At 36.5% G+C, this 25,433-nt stretch overlaps 1 protein-coding gene and 1 long non-coding RNA gene across 12 annotated transcripts in view; one reads left to right on the top strand and one right to left on the bottom strand.

The window, feature by feature from the left end:
• CCDC192 (coiled-coil domain containing 192) overlaps positions 1–25,433 on the top strand; it is a 217,183-nt gene that overhangs the window by 171,056 nt on the left and 20,694 nt on the right. For 5 of the 11 annotated variants that reach the window (XM_077911512.1, XM_077911517.1, XM_077911516.1 and 2 more), the window contains one exon: positions 22,580–22,627. The exons of 3 other annotated variants lie outside the window; for them this stretch is intronic. In XM_077911512.1, coding sequence (XP_077767638.1) covers positions 22,580–22,627 — 48 coding nt within the window. Of the gene's footprint in view, positions 1–8,549; positions 8,609–22,579; positions 22,628–25,433 lie in introns of all 11 variants that reach the window. 3 more of the 11 variants (XM_077911519.1, XM_077911522.1, XM_077911523.1) reach the window with 1 other exon arrangement.
• Positions 22,445–25,433, bottom strand: part of LOC144322039 (uncharacterized) — a 45,311-nt gene continuing 42,322 nt past the window's right edge. The window contains exon 3 of the long non-coding RNA XR_013387603.1: positions 22,445–22,831. This is a non-coding gene — a long non-coding RNA (uncharacterized LOC144322039). The remainder of the gene's footprint in view (positions 22,832–25,433) is intronic.

Genomic DNA, 25,433 nt, shown 5'->3' on the forward strand with positions numbered 1-25,433 from the left:
GAAGAAAAGTTACAGATTGAGATTATTGCAATAAATAAGTGGAGTTCTATGATATAAAATAAAGGTTGGAATAGAAATGAAAAATATGTTGATGAGGTAGGTAGGTCAGCAAAAATCTCTTTAACAATGAAAGGACAGAGGTACCTGAGTGGCTCAGTGGTTGAGCATCTGCCTTTGGCTCAGGTCGTGATCCTGGGGTCCTGGGAACAAGTCCTGCATCAGGCTCCCCATGGTCCTCCCTCTGTGTATGTCTCTGCCTCTCTGTGTGTCTCTCATGAATAAATAAATAGAATCCTAAAAAAAAAAAGAATAGGAGGATATTTCAACTGAAACATGAATTATAAGAGTCAATCAAGCAGAGAGGCAGAAGAAAAGCACATTCCAAAAGGAAATAGCAAGTTTGGAAATTGTTTCAGAAAAACAGTTTTTTGGATTTTCATAATAGTAACAAGTCTAACATCCATAGAGAGAAGTAAATGAGGGGAAAGTAGCAAAGGGTGAGTGTGTAAAGATAGACAGAGACTAGCTCAAATGTAAGGATTTCAGCAATTCATGTGAGAGGTTGTGGTGACTGGGACCAAAGAAGTAGAATTGAAAAGAACAGATTTTAATTAACGTTTAAAAAATTTTTTTGATTGTGGTGTAATACACAAAATATTTGTCATCTTAATTATTGGTAGGTGCACAACTCAGGAGCATTTAATATACTTGCAATATTGTGTAACCATCACTATTATAGATACTCAAAATTTTTTCATTATTTACAACAAAAATTCTCTTCCTGTTACATAATAACTCATCCTTCCTTCCAGCGCCTGGTAATTTCTACTTTCTGTTTCTATGAATTTGTCCATTTTGGGTACTTCATATAAGTGGAATTATACAGTATTTATTACTCTGTGTTTGGCTTATTTCACTAAACATAATGTTTTCAAGGTTAATCCATATCACAGCAAACATTAAAATGACATTCCTTTTTATGGCTGAATAATATTCCTCATATGTATAAACCATATATTTTATCTATAGTTGGTTTTATCTTTACTTTGGAAATAGAATTCGTGAGATGGGTTGAATTGGATGTGGGAATGGAAATTAAGGTAACAAAGATGATTTCTAGGATTCTAACTTGTGAAAATAAGTTGCAGGAGATTAATTTAATGAAATGAGGAACACTTGAGAAAGATATTCCTTAATCTCAATCAAACTGAATTCATAACCTAGAGGATGGAGGAGAATTCCTGAAGGATGAGGCTTCCATTGAGTCTTAAATGATAAATAGGAAGCCATGTAGAGAGGGATGTATGGGAAGAGGTTGGATACAGAAGAAAATTTTAAAAGAAAGGGTCAAATGATAAAAGTCACAATGGCTTTTGTTTTATTTCTTTTATCTGGAATATCTTTCCCTAATTCCTCATGTTCCTTCCAAAATTGTCCTGATCTTCAAGTCCCAGGTGAAATGCCAGCTCTTCAGACCTCCAGAGGCACTTACTTATGTTCTTTTGATGGCTTTTACCCTTTTATGGCTTATGTAACAATTTTTGTCCATTTCTTACCTATTAAACCATAAGACCTTTAAAGGAATTGTATTACATTGTTACCATATTTGTATCCTCTCACTGTACCCAATATTGTCACCTTGCATAAAGAAAATAGTCAACACATGTCGGTTTTTAGCAGAATATCATTATTAGGAATGGGAATAAAAAATGTTATGCAGGGTGCCTGGGTGGCTCACTTGGTTAAGTGTCCAGCACTTGATTTCAGCTTAGGTCATGATCTCAGGGTCCCCTCTGCACTTAGTATGAAGCCTGCTTAGGGTTCTCTCTCTCCCTTTCCCTCTGGCCCTCCACTGCCCACTTGCCCACACATGGACTCTCTCTCTCTCTCTCTCTCTCTATATATATATATATATATATATATAATATATGATATAAATATATATATTTTTTGAGAGAGAGAGAGACTGTTAAGGGGCTGTGTTTTGCTGTTGTCATTGTTTAGTTTTGTTTCCATGTAGATCTAATCATTAGAAAGATCAAATCCTGAATGGAACTAGCAGTAGAGAAAAGTACAGATGTGTAGTCCCTTCTAATTTATATCAAAATGGGTTTAGAATCCAAGTTGCTATTATCTGAGATGCAGCTTAGATTTCCAAATGCCTTAAAATAATTCATGTGAGCTTAATTTGTATTCCTATTATAATGAGAAGTACTTTCAAGTGTGTACATAGATTTCAGATACATAGGTGATATGGAGAGAAATTAATCTTCATCAATCTAACAGTTCATTTGGCAACTAGCAGTGGTTCTCTGACATCATCTTATCATTGTTGTCCAGTCTCATGAAGATACAGCATTGTTTCATGTGATGTTCTAAAAGAACCTAGATAATTATGGATTTCTTTTTAAAAACTTAGAAATCTGTATAAAATTTGGTCAAATGTGTAAATAAAGATTAAAAAAAAGTCAAGAGTCTGGTTAAGTATAAACCCATGGATCAGGGTTAGGTAAAGAAACAGTAGAGAGTAGGTTTATGTGAAAATAAAAGAACAGGGAAAATAATGCTCTCCATTGTTCACAGTGACAAAGAATTGGCAGGCATCCAAATGCTACGGGAGACAAGATTAATACTAAGTATATCTGTCAACATCCTGTTTGAAAATCTTAGCCAGGATCAGAAGTATCTGAAAATATCCAAAGGGGGTTTCGCCTAAGCATGAGTCATATTCTCTGCAGCACAGAGCCCTAAAATATCAGTATAGGATGTTAGAAGTCAAACAGAACTTAGTGATCATCTTGTCCAACTCCCATGGTTTACAGATGAAGAAAATGGGGCCCAGAAAACTCTCTCTACACTCTGTAGCCCTGGGAGGTACCAGCAAGTAAAGCATAGAATATGGACTTTAGAGCCTTACAGATTAGGTCTGAAACCCAGTTTAGTGGCTCAGACAAGTCCCCTACTATCGCTGACACTAATTTCTTCAGCTATACCATGGGAATAACTATTCTGGAGGGTGGTTGTAAGATTAGAAATAAAGTGTGTAAAGCATCTGGCACCTAGCAAATCAACAAATTCTGTCTTACTCTCCCCAATCCTGGGATTAGTGGCAGAACAAGGAAGCCCATCTCAATCCAAGCATATTCTCAATATATCTTCAGAGATCCCCAGTCAGATTTTCTCCCTTAAAAAAAAAAAAAAAAAAAAAAAAGAATGAGTGGTCAGGGCAATACACCATTCTATAAATACTTAGGCTTTTAATAATCTGGAAATATTTAATGAGTCACTATGGTATGAAATGCCAAATGGAACTTCCAAATTTTTCCAGTTCTTCAACATAGCAAAGGGTAGTTGAACACAGGGGCAGGAGTTTAATAACTTGGTGCTAACATTCTAAATACTATGGAGAGAATATTCTTGAACTGAATCTTTCATATGCAAATATGCTTAGGGATGGTGTATCAATGTTGCATATATGGATATCAAATTAGGTTTTCTTTTTTTTTTATGACTTACTATTTATTCTGGGGGAGGAGGTGCAGATGAAGAGGCAGAGAGAGAGAGAGAGAGAGAATCCCCAGAAAGTGCCCTGCTGAGTGAGGAGCCAGACACGGGGCTTGATCCCCTGACCCTGAGATCATGACCTGAGCCTGAATCAAGAGTCAGACAATTAATCAAATGAGACACTCGCGCACCTCAGGATGTTAGACAAAGCTTTCTAAGTACACAACGGCCTCTTTTTTTTTTTTAATTCAACAAGATGGCGTTAGATTTATCTAACATTTAATATAGAAAAGAAAATTCAAAACTTTGAAGACTGAATAAATTTATAAGGAGGTAAAGGAAGATCTCCGAAGACTTAATGATTTGACTAAGAGTGAGACACAGCTAAAACGTTTATCTGTCCTAATTAGCTATCTCTATTGCAAGTGTACATAACACAGAAGTACAAGCTGACACAATAGACTCAATGAATCACAGGCAATCTGATTGCTGAGATCTACTGGTCCTATCTAATTCTAACCTACCTGCATAGACATAGTCATTAGCCATGACATGTTCAACGACGAGGGGCTATTTAAGTTTCTACAACCAGGAATCTGCTCTATTGAATGCCCTCTTAGACTCATCCTTTTAAAAATGAATACAGATCTTTTAAAATGAGGCAGGATTAAATCTTTAAGGAAAGACCGTGTAACTACTTTCTGCTAGTTGCCATTTAGGTAGTCTCCACATGCCTGGAATTGCCATTATGGTAACTTAGATCTAGATAGCTGAGATATAAAGGATTTTATAACTAGAAAGGATCGTAAGGAGGCCTACAGGCTAAATCTTGCTAACCGAGTGCTCTATTTACTCCTTAAAGTATGTTGGATATTTTGCATTAATGTCAATCATTTAACGATCGTTAAATGGAGATTTCATATTATTAGCAGGACTTCCAGCTTCTCTGGAAAAGCAGGACACTGCGGCATTTCTGGGTCTGAATCCTTGCCTGACAACCTTTTGTTAGAACTGAACAGTCATGGCTCCTTTAAATGCAGTGAGTTCTCTCCAAGGACCCTATCTCCCATCACTCCTGATGGGCTCACCCAGGCCATTCCCTCTCACTGGCCTTACCTTCACAGCTCCTGATAGAGTCCAAACCATATCCAAGAGGTGAGAAAAATCAAAGCTCGGAGAGATCAAAAGACTGAGGCTAGGTCCAGGACCTAGTTCTCATAGACAACTATATCTTTTCCCGTTTTAGAAAGTCTTTGATGAGTATTGTTAGTGTGTTGACCACTTCCTAAGAGATCAAGTGAGCACAAAAATACAATCCAAAGCAAGATCTATAAGAAACAAAATACCTAGGTAAGAAGAAGCAAGGACCTAGTTCTCACAGACAAAATATTACTGATGATCAGTGGCAACTTAGCTTAATCTCAGGTTACAAATATATTCTTAAAAGGAGACCTAATTTCAGGCAACTGGCTGTAATTTTTTTTTTTTAATATCTGAACTGGCTTTATTTGGGTTTCAAATGTTAACATATGATAAGAGGCACACGGAGAATTAGTAGAATTTAAATTTCTAGGCCCTTTTTCAAGGAGGTGCTGACTTAGTAAATCTATGATGAAATGGAGGCATTTGTATTTTTGATGAATCTCACAGGGGTTTATTACACTTATTTGTCATAGTAAGAGGTCACTTTCAGATATTCAGTTCTGATCTCAAGCTCCAGGACTTACTCATGGGACTTTGTCCTCCTCATTCAGAAAACAGAAGTTTACCATGGCCCCTGCATTCTTTTCCTTTTTTTCCCCATGCTCTCTGCATTGTGGTTTATGAAAGAAAAATCCAAAGAAGATATGGTCTACAGAATATGAGGGATCTGGATGTAATTACCTAAAAGTAATTGCTCAATTGGAATGTTTTTTCCATGGTGACTAGGTTAATAATTATAGTATCTCCTACCTACTCTGTGGACTCGGCTCCTCTTTCTAAAGAACACTGTCTTTGAATTGAAAAAAATTCAACTCGAATGGGAAAAAAAATGTCCTTTATGAACCAAGTCTACCATGAATTTTTAAAAATGTAGTTTGAAACCTGAAGTCAACTTGTTTTGTGTTTCTTCCATAAAATTTGTATCCTTTACAGGTTTTATATTTTGTTTCTTATGCCTGTTAAACAGACTTTTAATATAAGCCAATAAGCAAAATAAATATTATTATACACTAGTTCCCTCCCCTTTGACCGTCATTTGATTCCACCTAATTGAACTGGATCTCATATGCTACATATTAGGGCAGAATCCACGTAAGCTTATCTTATTTAAAGCAGTTTTAAAGAAAAAAAAATTCTATATTCAGTCGAAAAACAGATCTTTAAAAAGTGAGATAAAAAATTAGTTTCTTAGAGAGGAGAGGTTGCCAAAAAGGGATATGATATCTGTCTCCAATTAGTCCATACTGAAAGTCTGCAGAAGTAACACCACATTACAGAAGATAAGAAGAAGGAAGAACAATTTCTTTTTTTTTTTTTTTTTTTTTTTTAGGAAGAACAATTTCATTGAAGCACAGCTAAATTCCCAGTAGGGTAGTTCTGAATGCGTAAGTTCAGGTTCTCAGGTTATAAGTGCTAACAATAGAGCAATTCTTGATGTAAAAGCAGGCATGTCTAATCAGGCTACTCTTATAAGAAGAGGTAAGGCCTTGGAGGATTTTTAATATCATTTAATGGAAATCAACCTTATGCATATCTAGAATAATACAGTTTTAAGAAATGGGCATATATAATGTTTTCTCTTCTCAGTTCTCCTAAGAATTAGCTTTAGAAAATTTTCTCATTCCTTCATTATCTTTCAAAACTTTGCATTAGAATAGATGTTTCACTTTAGGAAAGCCCTTAAAAAAATTATTTGAGAATGTGAAAATATTTAAGAGTCTTTCAGCCTCTAATGTGTTTTACTTCAAAAGTAACTTTTATAATACTAAAACATAGGTTAATGTGCTTCAGAAGTAATTAAATGACATAATTCTATCCAGTAATTTAGCCCCTCCCTGATATCAAAGGAGAAGTTTGCTGGGGAGTGTAACAGTAACAGTTTCTAAGAGAGCTAAAAGAAAAATTAACTTCAGCTTTATCATTAACATAGGAACTTAGCAACCGGATAGCTTTAAGACATGTTAGAGAATATTTTAATGGTCTGAAAGAATTCCTATTATGGTCCAAATATTAGTTAATAGAGAAGGAGAGCTGGGTTACTAGAATCGGAGTTCCCTATGTAATAGAGGGCTTGTTTATAGGTGCAGTAATTTAAGAAAAGAAAAGAAAAAAATATGCCCTATTTTAGGCAAAAATAAGTAGCCCTGTTTTGCAGGAATGATGAAGTGGGGGTGGGGGGAGAAGGGACAAGTAGGATAGACAGGGAGAAAATGGACATTAATCTAGCACAGCCATCAGTTACATCCCATGAAATACCCACGATATTGAAGGACCAGCCTTACAGGGGAGCCCATTTCCAGATCTGTATCCTTAGCACTGTCCTATCAGCTGACAGGGTTGGGGTGGGAGTTGGGAGGGGGAGGTAAAATTACGGAAGTCACAGTGGCCAAAAAGATTCAAGGGTATATCTGTAGCAATTAGTACTTAGGTCAGAATTGTGGTTTCTAAACAAGACTTGGGGCTCTGCGGCACATGGGTTATATCTAAGAACAGACTTGCTCTGTGAGAAGGGGTCTCTGACCTAAATTTTGCCTTCTCTGTGGCGCCTGCTCTGGATTCCAGGGCAGTGATAATGTCCAGAAAAGGTTTCTTAGAGTCAGCTAGCTTTTTAGGAAGAAAATAAAAAATTTATAAAGGACTCATGAGTCACGGATGTGTTTTGAAATTTAGTTCCAAATGTTAGATGATGCTGATAATTTTAAACTTCAGATTAAAAGTTAGATTTTTTTTTTTATTGTTCTACATTTCTTTATAGGGTAGAGGTGGGATAGGGGAGACTTCTTTCCAATAAAACAAAAGAAATGGTTTAAGATAGGTTAAAAGAGGACTAAAAACCAACCATTCTAAATAGACATTTGCCTGAGGAGATTAAGACACCCAGAAGCAGAAGCACAGGCTCTGCTTTGAGGCTGCTGAGTGAGCCTCTATCAGCTCACACAATGTTTGTAAAAGAGGAAATGTTTAGAGAGAGTTTCTGGAACAACAGGGGGTTGGCTTAGTCATAAAGCTGTAATGTCAACAAGCAGAAGGCCTGCTTCTGAATTTACAAGGCATATACACAGCTTCTTAATGCTAGCCATAAATATGAAAGGTTGTTATACACATCCTCCCACCAAAAGTAAATGAATAAATAAGAAAAAAAGAATCAATGAGAAAAAGGAGACTTCAGCTACTATCCATTCAAATCCAATCAGCTAGCAGAGAATCTGCAGATTCAAAGAGCATTTGTGAGCTTGCAAATAGTCAAGCTTGAAGATTCAGGCCAGATCTTGATCTTACAGGATCAGACTCATTGTGTGCAGTTTTTTCAAAATTATAATAAGTTCTCAAAAGACCCTGCATGTTTATCTTTGAATATTTATCCAAATATCATGGATGTGTGTATGCTCCAAAGGAAAGACAATGGGCATAATAAGGGGGAACGAGCTCTAAATTCCACATGGGACAGCAGGTCTCCTTAGCGGTTAACCTCAAGTTCATGTTTCCACTGATGCTTGAGTAGTAGCCTCAGATTCCCAGAAAAAAATGTCCAGCCAGATCCAAAAAGCACCTGTACAGGTGTTTAGTATGAAGTTTATCCAGTATTTGTGGAATAATACAAGTTTCTCCATTATTTGTCAGAGACATTTTAACATATGTCTTGAATATCTAATTCTTAGAAAGAATAGAAAATGAAAAATAAGGATCGAATCCCAGCTTCCACTACAAATCTTAGTATTTTGGCTGTGCCTCAGTTTCTTCATTGCTTTAAAATTAGAATTGTGTTGTAAGAGTTTGTTGGAAAAACATATAGAAACTTCCATGCCACTTGCTTTTCCTAGAAGTGTCTCTTCCTCTTACAGATACTGCACCTATAAAACAGTGCTGCTTATTTCAGCTCATTCTAGACTCAGCTGTACAGGTAAAATGGAATTATGTTTATTCTACTAGTTACAGGAAGTCACTAAGACTGGTCCAGTTTCAAGGGAAGGGAAATTAGATTCTACCTCTTCATGGAATAGCCAGTTCACACTTCAGAAGACTATGTGAGATGGGACATAATGCCGTGACCATCTTTGGAAAATACGGTCAGCCACACATGTCTTGCTGCATAACCCAATTTTGAAGGTCAAAAGCTGAGTATAGTCTGCTGGTATTTTCCTTGAAACAAAGTCCAATTTATCCTCAGGCTGGAGAATACTTAGAGTGGATGAGTACAAAGGATGTTGGATTCAGGAAGACAAAAGAGAAAATCACATTACATTATTTTTTTTAAGAAAATCACAATAAATATTGTAAAACATTCTCACAAGAGCACCTATGCCTCAGATAAATTGATAAGGATCCTGAGTTATGACCTTATGGACATAATTGCTTGGCTTCCTATAGGCTTAGTTACTGAGTAAGAGAGGCAGAGAAAACTCTTTTACTTAACTGGATTTTCTTTCAAATAATTTCTTATTAAAGCAGTATATTATATAAAAGATGATACTGCTGTGTGAACCAAGTCTTACTAAACAGCTGAAGTCTCTTGTACAAAAAGACTGATTTGAGGAAAAAAAACTTGAACTTCTGGATTCAGGATAAATTTTTTTTTCCTGGACAACATATAATTTGGGTAAAAATATGTTTAAGTCTTGTACAGGTTATTTTTAAAGCAGTATTATGAATTAATCTAAACAAGGAGACACAATTATCATCAATTTTATTTCACAAAATAAAACCAAACATCTACTTGGAGCAAACAAAAAAGATACATTCCTTGCTTTCATGAAGTGAAACTCATACCATGTTGTTTCACTGAACTATTTCTCAAGAAATTAAAACTGTTTTGTTAAATTATAGCATTGCTAGGTAATGGCATGTAAATTGTTTCATTCCAAATGGCAAAAATCTATCATTCTAAACACTGAAATGAGGGAGACAAACCATGAGAGACTCCTAACTCTAGGAAACGAACAAAGGATTGCTTAAGGGGAGGTGGGTGGGGTAACTGGGTGATGGGCACTAAGAAGGGCACTTGATGGCATGAGCACTGGGTGTTATACTATATGTTGGCAAATAGAACTTCAATAAAAACAGGAAAATAAAAGGCAAAGAAGGGAAATTAAAAAAAAGAAAAAAACTGAAATGGTAGGCGCAATCATCAGTGATTGGCAGTTCTCCTGGATAGACCTAGGCCAAAGGAGAAGGGCCTAGGAGGTTGGTGCCAAACCTGTGTCTCATTTGCATTTTTATGAATGATTAGTAAAAGTTTTTGCTGATGAGAAAAATATATATGTGAGGTGCCAGACACCTTATAAAACTATATTGATGTCTCTACTGAATTAGATTGATTAGAAAAGCAAACAAACATAAACGGTCTGAAAATTAATTGAGAAATCAGAGATATTAGTTTAGGTATGAAAAACAGCACAATTAAAAATAAAACCAAAAATGATTAAATGACTATGGAAGAGAAGTTTCTTTCTACACCAGCTTTGAAGAAAGCCTAAGGGAAGAGCATGGCATCCAAGAATCTTCCTCCATTCTCTAAATCAGGCCCTTTTCACCTTTTATCTATCCCCATCACACACAGTTTTGATGGTTCATCTCAAACCTCACCACCCTGAAGTTATTGCAAAATTCTCAATCCTCTTTTAACTTGGTCCCTTCCTGATTATAGACTGGATGATACGCTTTCTGTTTTGGCCTGTGAATTATGCTCTATTCTCGATCATTTCCTACTTGTCATATCTGTAAGCTTTGTCAAATCAACTCCCCAGTGTCCAAAGTAAGCAGTCTACCTACAGGGCTAGTCAGTCAATGACCAGAGAGTCAGAGGAACACTGAGCCAACCTTGTGTTCTCAACCCGGAAATGTGCCAAGTGGAGTGAGGGGATAGATGAGAGTATCGGTAATAAGCAGGATGAAACGTATGAACTTTCTTCAAGCTATTCTTTTTATAAAGGTCCTTGGAGTACATTCCTGAACCAAGGCCAAAGTCACAAGTAGGCAACAGAACCAGGCACCATCCCCAGCCTTAGTCCAGCAAAAATAAATAAAACTTGATTTTCCCTGGCTTTCTTGCCCATGCACATCTTACATAGGGAGTTGCAGGCCTAGGGCTGCACCACAGATAAACAATGGTCTCAAATGGTTTAGGCAAAGTGGTCAAGGAGCTGACTGTTCATGCTTCAACAAGGTGAAGACTAGTGTATAGTGTAGGAAAGGAAAAGCTATTCCTCTACCATCTTGGTTTTGTAATTGGAGCCTATAAATTAAACTGGAACAAGACAGATGAACAGAAGAGAAACATACAAATGTATTTGATGTTAATATGTTTACACGACAAGGGGCTTCGTAGGAAATAAGTGAAAACCTCAGAGACACAGTTAGTCATGAGAGCTGAGACACCCTTTTAACCAAAGGGGGGGCGGGGGGATGCACAGAAGACAAAGAACAAAGGGTTTGAATTTTTAGAAGCAGTCACTTGTGGAAAGGTAAATATATAGGGAAAAGTAATGAAGGATTAGGATCATTTAGTAAGGTTTGTTTGGATGGGTTCAGCTCAGCATTAACTCTCCATTTCCAGTGATAAGGACGGTACAAGGATTTTCCCACCTTTCTCGTGGGAAATTTATGCTCTGCTCTGACAGAGTAAGGGGGAGGAGACAAAGCCCTTCCTGCATCTGCTGTTTCTCAGCTTCCCTCAGCTCCAAATAACCAACATGTCAAAGCAGCATATTTTGGGGTAGTGTGTTCTGATCTCCTTCACTAGCTACCAGTTAAACCTGAAAAAGTTCTAGTCAGTTGTTCACTCTGTATCTGTCAAGAGTGTTTTTCAAAGAAGGATCTGGGATCCTCTGCATCAAAATTTCTTCAGATGAGAGACATAAATGCAGAATCCTGGGCTTACCCCAGACCATTAAATTAGAATATCTAGGATGGGACTGGAAGCCACATGTTTAATAAGCTTCCAAGCAATTCTCAGATTTTTGTGTTTTTCCACACACTGGGGCTACTTTCACGCACAGTGAGGAATGGCTAGAGGAGTGTGTAGCCTCCTTTTAGGGTATGTGTTCCACAGTTCACTATAATCCTCACTGCCCCCCCTGTCCCCACTCACATTTACCTCACTGGCCCATACAGGAATTTTTATTTTCAACTAATGGTTGAGAGCCGTCTAGGTTTTGTGATGAGCCTCTGATAAGTCTAAGAGATGTTTCTGAAAACCTCTTTTGCCTAGTTTACTTCAGTTCAGAAAATTAAGTAAGTTAGAAACATAGGGGAGACAGCTACATTTATCCTCTTTGGACTTGGGAAAAGCAGGTTGGTACCTGCTGTCAGGAAGCTGTCTAAGAACTGATTTCCAGAGCCTTACCCTTGTTTAATGGCTGGAACAAGAGAATCAATACAAACTATCTGTATGTCACTTCTTCTACAATTGCTCAGAGTTGTTAGGGAATTTAAGAGGCAAACTTGGGATAGTTTGCCCAAGACCACATTCATTCTGACCCTTAGGAAACAGAGGTCAGGGAAAAATATCATAGGAGTAAGAGAAGGGCAACACTGCTTGAAAGTTAACGATAGTCCACTTTAAATCAATGACCCATGAAATTGTTACATACATCCAAACAACCAGAGCATATTTAATAGATAAGAATTCTTACATATATAAGTTGATTATTGTTATCTCCACCAAAAATATAGTACTTAACAATTTCATTAATAATACTAACATCATTTTAAGATAAAATTAACTCATAATCTTATTGTCTCAACAAAATATTATTTTTCATACTAGCTCTTTCTAAATAAATATACTTTAATCATAAAAATATGTATGTACATAAGTACTATATATTGTATTCTGCTATTTTAATAAGATCTTTTGAACTTCAGACTATGGAGATCTCAAATATGGTGAATAAATTGTATATACAAGAGAATAATTGTTGACGGATATGAATCTTCCTTTTAACAATAACTAAAAAATCCAGCAACAGCAGGAAGCTATAAAACAATATTTTCCATTCTTGAATCTGAGTCCTGACACCGACAATATACTTGTTTAAAAAAACTTCCTCCCTTCATTCAAATAGTTTATTAAATGCTCTTCAAATGACTCTCATAAGCATTGATTACTTGATCATTACCCCATTTCCAAATGACTCCTATCTCTATGCATTTGTGGAACATATATCATACTTGGTAATGAAAGCCAAGTGATGCATCTGTTGTTGGACTGGTCATCAATAGAGCATTCAACATGCCGCATAACTATAAGGAGAGAAGTAAATACCCACACAGATTGCTGCCTGCTGTACAGCTCTAGACAATTTTCTGGGTTTATGTGACATTGCAGAAAGAATTATAAATGATGACATTGGTTATTCTGGGCTGGCAATGCCAATGAAGTACCGTAGTGCTTCAGTGATTATTTTAAGTGCGTGAGTCAAAATTGTTACTTACCTGAAGTTGTTCTGGAACATGTGACTTTAACTTGACTAACTCTGTTCAACTTTATTGGCTCATCAGTCAAGACACAGGTGGTTGCAAGTGTCAGGAACCCAAATTAAACTTGTTTAAACAAAAAAGAGCAAGTGAAGACTTTGGTAATAAAAATTACAAGTGTGGCTAGATCCAGATGCTTGGATAATGTCAGAGGGATCCAGAACTCTGTCTGTCTTCCAACCCTGCTTTCCTCTACAGGGGGTTCACTCCCCACCTGCTGGACTGAGGTGGACACACAAGGAGCTTCACACTTGGAGTGTATATACTTAGCAACCCCAGTTGGACCAGAACTCCTTGTCTAGAGCAGTGTCACCTAAGCCTTGCAATTCATTCTCTTGGGGGAATTTTTTTTAAGTAAACCATTATGATTGGATAATATAAACTTTTTGATGGGTATGCTTGGTTTATGTGGGCACCACTGGGGTCTTCAGCATGGTCAGTGGCAGCCAAGTTACAGAGCCTGAGGGCAGAAAAGGGGAAATTACCCAAACAAGGTTAAACTGGTTTTACTAATGATAGTAGCATTAACAGGAACAAAGATAAAATAGCTGTACACTGCAAATAGACATGATCAAAACTTGGTCTTAAGTCTTATCTTACAGGACTAATTTAAACCAATACTTTTTAAAAGAAATAAAATCCAAGGAAATGGAAACTTCTACTGAAAACTGTTCTAAAATGGCAACCAGTAATGAACATTAAACTTAAATAAGTGAATTTCATCATCACAAAAAGTGGCTGTGATAAATAATGACTCATCCCCCCACCACCTACCCATGATACTCTAATCCTAAACCCTGGAACCTGTGGATATTTTACTTTACATGGCAAAAGAGACTTTGCAGATTTGATTAATATTAAGGATGTTGAGATGTGGGGGACTATCCTGGATGATCCAGGTGGGCCCTGAGGACACGATTCCTTAAAAACACAGCACCTTGCCTGGCTCTGGTCAGAGGGAAATGTGATCATGAAGAAGAATCGGAGAGATGTAACATTAATGACACTGAAGATAGAGAATAAGAATCAGGAACCAAGATATGTGGATAGCCTCTGGAAAATAGAAAAGGTGAGAAATGGATTCTCTAGCTTCCAAGAAGGGACAGAGCATAGCCATCACCATGATGGTTTAACTTGATGGGACCTATGTTAGTCTTCTGACCTCCAGGACTGAAAGAGAGTAAATCTGTGTTTAAGCTGCTGTTTGGAATGGGAGAAGATATTTGCAAATGACATATCAGATAAAGGGCTAGTTTCCAAGATCTATAAAGAACTTATTAAACTCAACACCAAAGAAACAAACAATCCAATCATGAAATGGGCAAAAGACATGAAGAGAAATCTCACAGAGGAAGACATAGACATGGCCAACATGCATATGAGAAAATGCTCCGCATCACTTGCCATGAGGGAAATACAAATCAAAACCACAATGAGATACCACCTCACACCAGTGAGAATGGGGAAAATTAACAAGGCAGGAAACCACAAATGTTGGAGAGGATGCGGAGAAAAGGGAACCCTCATACACTGTTGGTGGGAATGTGAACTGGTGCAGCCACTCTGGAACACTGTGTGGAGGTTCCTCAAACAGTTAAAAATAGACCTGCCCTACGACCCAGCAATTGCACTGTTGGGGATTTACCCCAAAGATACAAATGCAATGAAACGCCGGGACACCTGCACCCCGATGTTTATAGCAGCAATGGCCACAATAGCCAAACTGTGGAAGGAGCCTCGGTGTCCAACGAAAGATGAGTGGATAAAGAAGATGTGGTTTATGTATACAATGGAATATTACTCAGCTATTAGAAATGACAAATACCCACCATTTGCTTCAACGTGGATGGAACTGGAGGGTATTATGCTGAGTGAAGTAAGTCAGTCGGAGAAGGACAAACATTATATGTTCTCATTCATTTGGGGAATATAAATAATAGTGAAGGGGAATATAAGGGAAGGGAGAAGAAATGTGTGGGAAATATCAGAAAGGGAGACAGAACGTAAAGACTGCTAACTCTGGGAAACGAACTAGGGGTGGTAGAAGGGGAGGAGGGCGGGGGGTGGGAGTGAATGGGTGATGGGCACTGGGGGTTATTCTGTATGTTAGTAAATTGAACACCAATAAAAAATAAATTTAAAAAAAAAGAGGCAATTTAGGAAGACATTTTGAGAATATATAAATATCTTCATTAAACTTTGGACTACTAAAAAAAAAAAAAGCTGCTGTTTGTGGCAGTTTTTTAGGCAGCAACAGAAAACTCATACAATTATTTTTGCATTCAGGACATGGTCAGTTTATACCACTCAGAAGAGCTCAGACCGAAGAACCCCAACTTGGCAGAGACATTTCTTGTTCTCTGAATGTGTACCTGTCACCCACCTTTCCCAGGATCTATGCAGTTGGGTAGTGGCATGTGATTTTGAATTTAAGTAACATAGATCACATCTCAGGCTGAGACAATGAAATGACCTTGCTCTTCCCCCACCCAGCTGTCTAGTTCTCTGCCTGGGCAAATTGGAAGGCTCTTGATGACACGGTGGTGCCCCAAGACACAAACATCCTGCCCAGATCCCTGAGACTCTGCTAAAAAAGAGCTGCCTGGAGAACTACTTGCAACAGATTTTGCATGAGTGAAAAATAAGTTTTTATATTTTAAGTATTGACATTTCCAGGTTTATTTGTTCCTGTAAACTAATCAAGGTTATCCTGACTGATATACTTACTCAGAATAAGGCTATCTCAGGACACAAAGGATCCAACCAATCTAGCTTAACATGGAAACCACTTATAGATTCCTTCTCTCTTATTAACCTATAAGTTGTATCATTTATGTTTCAATTTCTCTGTACATACAATTGGGAGATATGCAATTTTATGTAGCACTTGGGAAAATATTCAAAATTACATAAATCACTATTCCTTTTACTTGTGTTGTTTTCATCATACCATAATGAATTTTAATTTAGAAAGTAGAAGGGAATTTTGTATTTTGTTAAGTAAAAACAATATTCTTTTTTTTTTTTAAAAAAACAATATTCTTGATTTTCTTTCATTAGCTGGTAATGATAATGGAGACTCTATGCTTTCAATGTTAAATTTATATGATGAAGATTTATATTTGTGTGATGAAAATTGCTGTTTTCTATCAATATTTTACATTTAAGATATCTGCCAAGATATTAATGAAGTTTAGCAAAACGGCATACTTATGGCCATCAAAAAGTATAACTGACAAAGAAAAATAAAGTCACAATCTGAAATGCTTTCCTAAGACACCTGGAATGCAAAAAAAAGTAAAGCCAAAATACAGTCAATTTTAAATAGAGTAATGGCTTCATATTTTCCGTTTAATCATCTTTGGTGATAATAACAGCTCAAGGAGAGCCAGAGATTACCCAATTCCTTTCCTTCATTTGATGCAAGACAAAATTGAGGACTTAGGTAATTTATGCCAGTAACCAATAGGGATAGTGCTCAAATCTGAGGGCAAATCTAAGTGCAGTCAGAAAGTAATGATATTGTGAAGGCTAAGCTAGATTTATATGACCAACATTCAAATGTTTTTAATTGTGGTAAAATTTCTGCAATATAAGATTTGCCATTAAAATCATTTTTGTGAGTAAAATTTGGTGGCATTACATACATTTGCATTGTTGGGTAACCAGCATTATCACCAGCCATCTCCAGAACTTTTCCTTCATCCCACATTGAAACTCTGTGCCCACAAATCGCTCCCTCCCTTCCCCTGGCCCTTAGTACCCACTATTCTATTTTCTATTTCAATAAATGTGACTCTTCTAGGTACATCCTATAAGTGGATCCATTCACTATTTGTCCTTTTGTGACTGGCCTATTTTTCTAAGCACAATGTCTTCAAAGTTTATCCATGTTGGAGCATGTCAGTATTTCCTTCCTTTTTAAGGCTGAATAATGGTCCATCACATGCATATACCACACTTGTTCAGCCATTCATCTGTCCACAGACATTAGGCTTGTTTCCATGTTTTGGCTATTTTGAGTAAGGCTGCTGTAACCATTGGTGTACAAATTTTTGTTGAGTTTTTCCTTTAATATTTTTGGGGGGTATACAACTAAAAGTGCAATTTCTGGATCATATGGTAATTTAATTTTTTGTTTGTTGAGGAATTGCTACACTGTTTTCTGCTGCTTCTGCTCCATCTTACATTCCTACCAACAACATGCAACTGTTCAATTCTCCATATCCTTGTCGACATTTGGTATTTTCTGGGATTTTTTTTGGGGGGGGGTTTCTCTTTTGTTTCATAGTAGCCCATCCTAATAGGTATGGAATGTTATCTCATTGTGGTTTTGTGAAAAAAAAAATCATACATTTTACCACTGAGAAATCCTTCCACTGGCTTTGTGTGTGTCTGTGTCACTCTTTCTTCAAATTTGAAAATGCCTGACTTGCTGCTTATAAGAGGCATCATACCAATGAACAATGTTAAACTAACTCATAAGTTAGCATTTTAATCCTTTTAAAGCAACACAAATAAATAATTCATTTATAAAGGGGCACATTTTTAAAAATTTTCTAAGAACAAATTGAGGTGTTTCATCTATCTTAAAACCATAGATTTTAATATTAAATTTGTCTCAAGTAATTTACATTGAAACCATTTTTGTATATTACAGTTTTTTGGCTAGTATAATTTAGTGTCAGTACCACAGTATTTTAAAATTCACCACAAAATCTTTCAATAATTTCTTTCTTAAAAGAATTAGATGTTAATCTAACAACTATTTCAAATTTTTACTTTAAATTGGCTCTATTTTAACCAGTTATTTCAAGTAATTAAATATTTAACCTCATTTTTACTGCAAGAGGATCTGAGTTTCCATTAAGCATACCACTAGTAGCTAAAACTTGTAGGCACAATACGAAAAAAAAAAAGTCTCCAAAAACCTTTGGAATCGTGATGACTCTTCTCTAAAATGGTACAACCTAGGCAACCTATACTAATCCTTATCCCCTTTGTAACCAACTGAGTCAATAAGAAGTGACCCTCTAGATATCTTATTCAGTAGCGCACAGGATTCTGCTTTTCTAGACACAAGAGCAACAGTGTATAAATTCTGCAGATATGGCAGCCAGATTGTAATAAGTAGGAAGTATATTTGTGAAGGAATATAGGTGCTTATTGTCTACTCAGAGTTGGTACTAAGACTATGATCAAAATTCGGAGTGGCTTAATGCCATCATTTTTTCTTCTGAAGAAGTCATGCTGTCTGATGCTTCATCTTAGACAGACACTGATTATACACATCTCATTGCTTGTTCATCTCTAGAATAGCAAACTATGACTCTTTCTTAGGACAGATGATTATTTTAAAGAGGGAAACATTTAAAACATACTAAACTCTAAGCTAAGCCATTTCCCTTGGTAATGTAATTTGAGAGCTCCTTGACTTGGGCCAGATCAGGTTTTGCCTTAGAAACTTAAATGTCTAAGGGTTTCAACTAAGAACTAAATGAAATAAAGTTTATATGAAGATGTTTTTCCAAATTGGAATTTTTATAGGAGTATAAAGGAATATTACTCATAAAATAATATTATCAATCATTCTTGTCTCATCTTTCACTTTCCCAAGACAGAAAAAAAAACTTGGAATACATTAGATCAGAAATGAATTTTTTTTTATCAGAAATGAATTTTAAGATCACTTCTCCCTGATAGAATCTAAATACATTAGTGCTATTATACCACTTGCTCAAGGAAAACTTAAGAACTGTTATAATGGTTTCTGATTTGAATTTTTATAGTAGTAGTAGAAAAGTGTTTTGAAATACCCTTATATAATTTCTAGTCTTAGTAACTTTATTTTATTTCGCCTCAGATTTCCTTTTTCCATTAAGTGTAGACCTTGAGACTAAGACTTACTCCTTAGAATAGTGCAGAGTAGCAACTGTATAGTACAAAGAATAATTGTTTAACTTTGGCATTCAAACTGAGATTTTTAAAGCTCCACAAGAAGATAATAGTTTTGAAAATCAGGTTTTAAAGAGGAAGAGTCATTTTTTTCAGACTCTCAAAACCTTATTTTTTCATAGGTTGAATCACATGAAACTTCTGATTTTTTACCAATAAGAATTGAAATCTATTATTACTCATCCTATAGCATATTTTAAGAACACAAGCATGGACAACTCGTTCAAGATTATACCATAGAAAAGGAAAGGAGATTAGGTGATGGGACATAAAGAAAATTCTTACTTTACTCTCCCTAGGAGGAAAAGCCAAAGAGAAGAGAGAGTAAAGGTCTGTGAAGACACAAGTTCAAGCCCCTAGGAGAAAGCAATGGACAGTAGTATAAACACCCTGTTAGACTGGGTCAGGTTCACTGCTTTACTATACAGTCTGAGGAGTCTGTCATCCAAGATACTCCATGCTGACTAGCCTGAAGTAGGAGCACTTCCGATTCCCCATGTCTTAGATATTAGTCAAGGAAATATAGCCGTTCTCTTGTGCCCCATCTGGGGTGAGGAGAAAGGGGCAAAAAGAACTGAAACTCAAAGATGGCTAGTGTCAGGGCAAGAAGACAGCTTTGACATTTAGAGAAGGAACCAGGGTATAATTCCAGGCCAATGTCCAGTTCCACTGCAATATCTGAAAAACAGGTGAAACTAACTGTAATTCAGCAGATAACAATCAGCAAAGGACACAAAAGAGCAGTGGGACAACAGTGACGACAGCAGGACTACACAAGTATGAAGTCACTATGGCCAAGTATGGAAGAAAGAAGTGAGAAGACCTCAATCCTGGAGCAGAGATATGATTGTTTTCAACTGCAAGGACATAGTAACTATCAGTAGGCAAGTTTAGGTTCACTATTTTTCCCCAGCTGCCAATTAAGAACAGGAGATCAATAAAAACAAGAAATCAATTAAATTTTGAGGCATACCACATAGATAATGGATAAATATGTTCTTCAAGAATATGTCACATTAGGAAACACTTTTTTCTATTTTTAACCTGTTTGCAATTTTTTAATTTGCTGTCTTCTTTGTAGTTTTCTGTACCCTTAGTATTCAATGGTCCCTATCTCAATAGCTATACATGTGGTAAAGTTAAACAATTTGTCCATCGTTATATGGCTGGTTCATGAAAGAATTAGAAGCAGCCCTGTCATTTTCTGACACCAGAAAGTCCAAGAGTGCTTTCTAATAAAGAGAGGGTTTGGTTGGGGTTTTTTGTTTGTTTATTTGTTTGCTTGTTTTTTAAGTTTTAATTATAAGGTGCAAAGACAATGATACCTTAAGTTTACTGAGCTAATGATAAATGGCTTCTTTTATTTTTTATTTTTCTGGTCAAAATAAATAGAAAAGTTTAAGACTTGATAAAATGGCTTATATACATTATTTCACTTCCCAGAGAAGACCAGAATCTCACTCTATCTTTACGATGATTTTTATTAGCTTCCCCATGAAAAAGCATCAATATAAGGAGCAAATTTCAATATTTTCAAAATGTGCTCATTTGAATTTGGCACAGTTTCCTTACTTCTCCTATGTCTGCCTAGATAGGCACCTGTGTTTAAGAGACATGTCAAACAGATCAAACAAAGCGAGTGACTTTAAGAAGATGGACGCAATCAGAATGTGTGACAGAAAAGTTGATCTTCCTGAGTCTCCAGAGTCTCAAGGTGACTTCAGGTCTGCAACTTCTTGAAGTTAGAAGATAGACCCTTCCTGTCTTGGTTTATACATCTGCAAAATGATACATGCCTGTATGGCTTTCAAGGCGATGTTGTAAAATTCTCTATGTATTTACCTTTAAAGTTGATCGCTATGTAGTGGGTCCCTAGAAGCCTTTGGCATGCTCACATAATAGAAAATTCAAAAGCTCAACAGACAGGAATGGGTGGCAGCAGTTGATACTGGCTTCCTAAATAATTACAAATACTTCATGATCAAATGAACCAATGCTGTACCTTTCTCAAAATTGTTGCTTAATGTATCCATCTTTATTAGCAAGTGAGTGGTACAGAATGACACAATATAAAAGGAAACTTCCAGCTGTGCTTCTAAATGGTTGGGTGTGTAATAGGGAAATCCAGACAACAATAAGCATCTAGCATTGAACTAGTAATTGTTCAGAACTGAATAAATATACAGGAGTTTAAATAGTTGTGTGTAGCACAATTGCCCCGATCATTCCCATTGTTCTTCCATTGCAGCAAACATGGGGATTTCTGTTCCCATGCAGGAGCCATAAGAAAGGTAGTATCCAGTAGTAAACAGTGGACCACTGACTATCCAGATCACAGTATTTCACATGACCCCATATACAGGCTAACAGCAGTGTTCTGCCAAAGTATAACCCATGGGGAATAGGCCTTTGAGGTTGTTTAGAAGTGGCAGGCTGTGAGAGAGAAGCCTATTTCCTTTCCTGGAGCCTAATTTAGCTGGAAAATGAAGATAGAATATGAGTTTCCTGTAGCTTCATGCATTGTGCAATTTTATTGGACATAAACAAACTTGCTCTGAATGACTTATAGTAGCCAACTGAGATATTTACTTTTATGTAAAATGTGACCTTCAAGCTATATATAGCACATCATCCAACAAGAACACAAAATAGCTCCCAACGATACTCTTTTATAACCAGTCCCATCATCAAATCCTAGAATGGAGATTACTTTCTTAAATTTCACAAGGCATACACTAAAGCTTAAAACACTGCAAATACATCAACCAACATTTGTGGAACACCACTGCAGGCCACCTAAGTGTTTGAGCCAGGGAGATAAGAAGCCAGGTGATACCTTGTCTCTATCCCCAAGGAGTTTATATGCCAGAGGAGGAACACAGATATGTGAATATTAATAATCATATTAATATTTTGATGCCTCAAGAAAAACCAGACAAAAGCTGTCATTATTTAATATTGGGAAGTCCTCATGATTCCAGAGATATTGCCACTTATTTATCATCGAAATGGATGTATCCTATACCCTCTCCCATAAGTTGATCATGGGAAGCTAAATAAACACTCATATATGGTATTCCTCTCAGCACAAGCTGGTATGTTCCATAATTTATATTTATTGATTGGTAGATATTCATAAAGAGACAGACTTTCTTCTTCTAGGCCCACATAGGAGATAACCTCATAGAGTAAAGGTGAATAGAGGGAAAGAATTGTTCCTACAATTCCCTATTTTTGCCTCATGTTAAGCCCTTTATCCATTTATTTTAAGCCCTATACCCACTTACCCTCCACCTCTCACCACCTCCTACCAAAAGAAGTTTTTGTCAGGAAACAAGGAAACATCAAACAAGAAAATGCTACTAATGTATGGTGCTATCTTCAGACTGCTCTTCCAGTAGCCTCCCTTTAAAAAGCCTAAGATGTTCATCTTCTTTGACAGCGTGGAACAACAGGTTGCCTAGCTGTTTTCCTGTTATCTCCAATGAAAGTAAGTTCCTGGGGTTAGGGGGGGAAAGTTGCACTTTACACGTTTTTTTTCTTTAAGTGTGATATTTAAAGGTCATACCAGAGAGACTGTGGAACTTCAAGTATTCCAGGTAGAACTTCAGGTATTCCAGGTAGCTTCTGCAGAAACCATAGGAGAAAACTGGCTCTTTGATAGTGGGTGCAGCCTCTTATCTTGATTGGATTCCTTAGGAAGATAAGAAGGTTTTCAATGGAGCTATAATATCTAGGACACCTGGGATTGTTCAGGAAGAAAGATTCTATGCTCTCTGTTTAGATTTTTTATAAGCAACTGAAATTTATGTTTCTTCTCTTCTGTTCAGCTCTCAATGAGTTCCATAAGACTTCCTTAGGTTTGCTATGTGGTACCATATCACCAGGTTTACATCTGTCCATGGAAGAACCATTAGCCAGCTCTCAAATGCTTTTCCTGTCACCTTGTGACATAGGACAAGGTAGTCTTTGAAATTTAAAAGCGAATTAAAATTTACTATGTTCTGCATGTAGCCCTGATCAACTCCTTGTCCTATTATCAAAAGTTACACTGTCCAAAAGTTTCACACTATATTAACACATACCCATGGTGTTCAGTAGCGGCAGAAATATTGTGTTTTATATATGAACTTTCCAGAGGTAGCATGGCAGGATCAGTGGTTTTCGAGTCAAACAGATCTAAATTTGAATTCCCAGCTGAGTAATTTTCTTCTGTGACATGGAGTAATTCTATAAAAGCAGTATTATGATATCTATTTCATAGGCCAAGAAGTACTTTACTACAGTATATATAAGGAGTAAATGGCCTGTGGAGAATTCAAATGCAGGTATCAGTTTATTATACAGCCTTCAAAATCGGGTCTTCACCTCCCTGGAGCTTGAATGACCCACCCATTCAGATTAATTTCTGTTATAAGCCTTCATTTACCTTCTCTTTCTTGGCCTCTTTGGTAACTAAGTAGTTCTATATCTTGAGGCCTTCTTGATCACGAAAGAAAGAAAGAAAGAAAGAAAGAAAGAAAGAAAGAAAGAAAGAAAGAAAGAAAGAAAGAAAGAAAGAAAGAAAGAAAAGAAAAGAAAACATCCTGAGCACACTGGAAAAAAAGATTTTCAGGTTCCGTTCTACCTAGATTTCTGCTTTCTCTAAGTAATGTGAGATCAGATTTTGAAACCCAGCTGTCATTGTAGTTAATCTGATGTGGAGATGGTCTATTCTGAAAAATTGTAAAATATAAGACTTTAGATCCCCTGGGGAGACAGAGGAAGGAGTTTTAGAAGATTTTTTTCCTAGACATCTCTGAAGATCTTGGGAGTCATTAACAAGAACAGGCCTTTTAGATTGAGATCTACTGTCAACTTCCTGAGATAAAACCAGATGAATTGCCTGAAAACTAGACAATTCTTCCAACCAATGGCTCACGCATAATAGAACATTTGCTGGAGGGCAAAACGGGGTTTATATGCTTAGCAAGACCCATCCTTGAATCCTTCACTTATTCCAGCCTGAGAAAGGTGGAAAAAGCAAACAAGAATAGGGCTGAGGGAATACATAACTACCACCAACAATTTGAGGGTTTTTAAAATTGAGGTAGAGTTGACATAAAACATAATAGTTTCAGGCATTCAATATAGTGATTGAACAACAGTTTGAAGCTGTTTTGGCCTGTACTTTATGGTATGTTTGTACGAACACGGACAGGGATTGGTGAAGGTGGATAAGAGAATGCAACAATCAGAGGAAGTAAAATTATTTTAATTTAATATATGTTCCCAAATCAAAATAACTACCCCTTGGAAATTACAGCAGAAAGAACAAGTAGGAGGGAAGGCTGATCTAGTGATAATGAATGTTATGGAGGAAACAAGTTCCACATTTTTTGGATCCAGAGAGCTGAATGGTTCAGGATGTTTATAATTGGAGAAACTCACATCCTTGCTTAATAAATCTTGCCTTGCAGAGCCACAGATGGAAATTTCTTCTATACTATCTATCCTGACTAATATAGGTCTACAATCTCTTATCTAAATCTTCAGGGCCAAATATCTTCAGAATACAGGCTTTTTCAATTTGAAAGGTGATCCCAATAGGGACAATATTCCATAATCAAATATATTCTTACAGTATTTACACTGAATGGGTTATATAAATACTATAAATAGCTTCCCATCAGCTCAAATCAGATTTTGCTGCCAAATTAATTCAGATCAGGTCAGGTCAGATTTTGCCACCAGATGAGCTATGAAAACTTTCTTTTTCCAGAGTTTTTAAGGTTTTGGAACTAGAGCTATGGGATTGTGAACCTATACAAATGAAACTTCTATTTGAGCATTGTACTAAATAGAAACATCAGCTAATTTATAGGAAGATGGAAAACTTTGATTCAGGGAATGTGCTTAGAAAATGTAGGTAGACAATACTAACAATACAGTTAACACTTCAGCAATTATGATGTGCCAGGCACTACCCTAAGAGCTTAATGGTAATTAACCCACCTAAGACCCTTACAGTTCTATGAGGTACTGTACTGATACACTGACAGGCCTACTTACAGATGAAGAAACTGAAGCACAGTTCTAGAAATTTTACCACACTCACACAGCAAGTTGATTGGAAGGGCCCTCGTTTGAACACAGATTGGTCCTTTCCATGAATCCTAATACTATAGTATTATGTTCCACAGAAAGAAAACAGTTCTTACATATCATTCTACTCACATTCCTCTTGACTATAGGAAACTAAGGTATATGTAGTATATGTACAGTTACTTCAATACTTCTCAAATGCTTGCTTTCAT

This window comes from Canis aureus, chromosome 10 (genome assembly GCF_053574225.1).
Source record: "Canis aureus isolate CA01 chromosome 10, VMU_Caureus_v.1.0, whole genome shotgun sequence".
In the NCBI taxonomy this organism is placed as follows: Eukaryota; Metazoa; Chordata; class Mammalia; order Carnivora; family Canidae; genus Canis; species Canis aureus.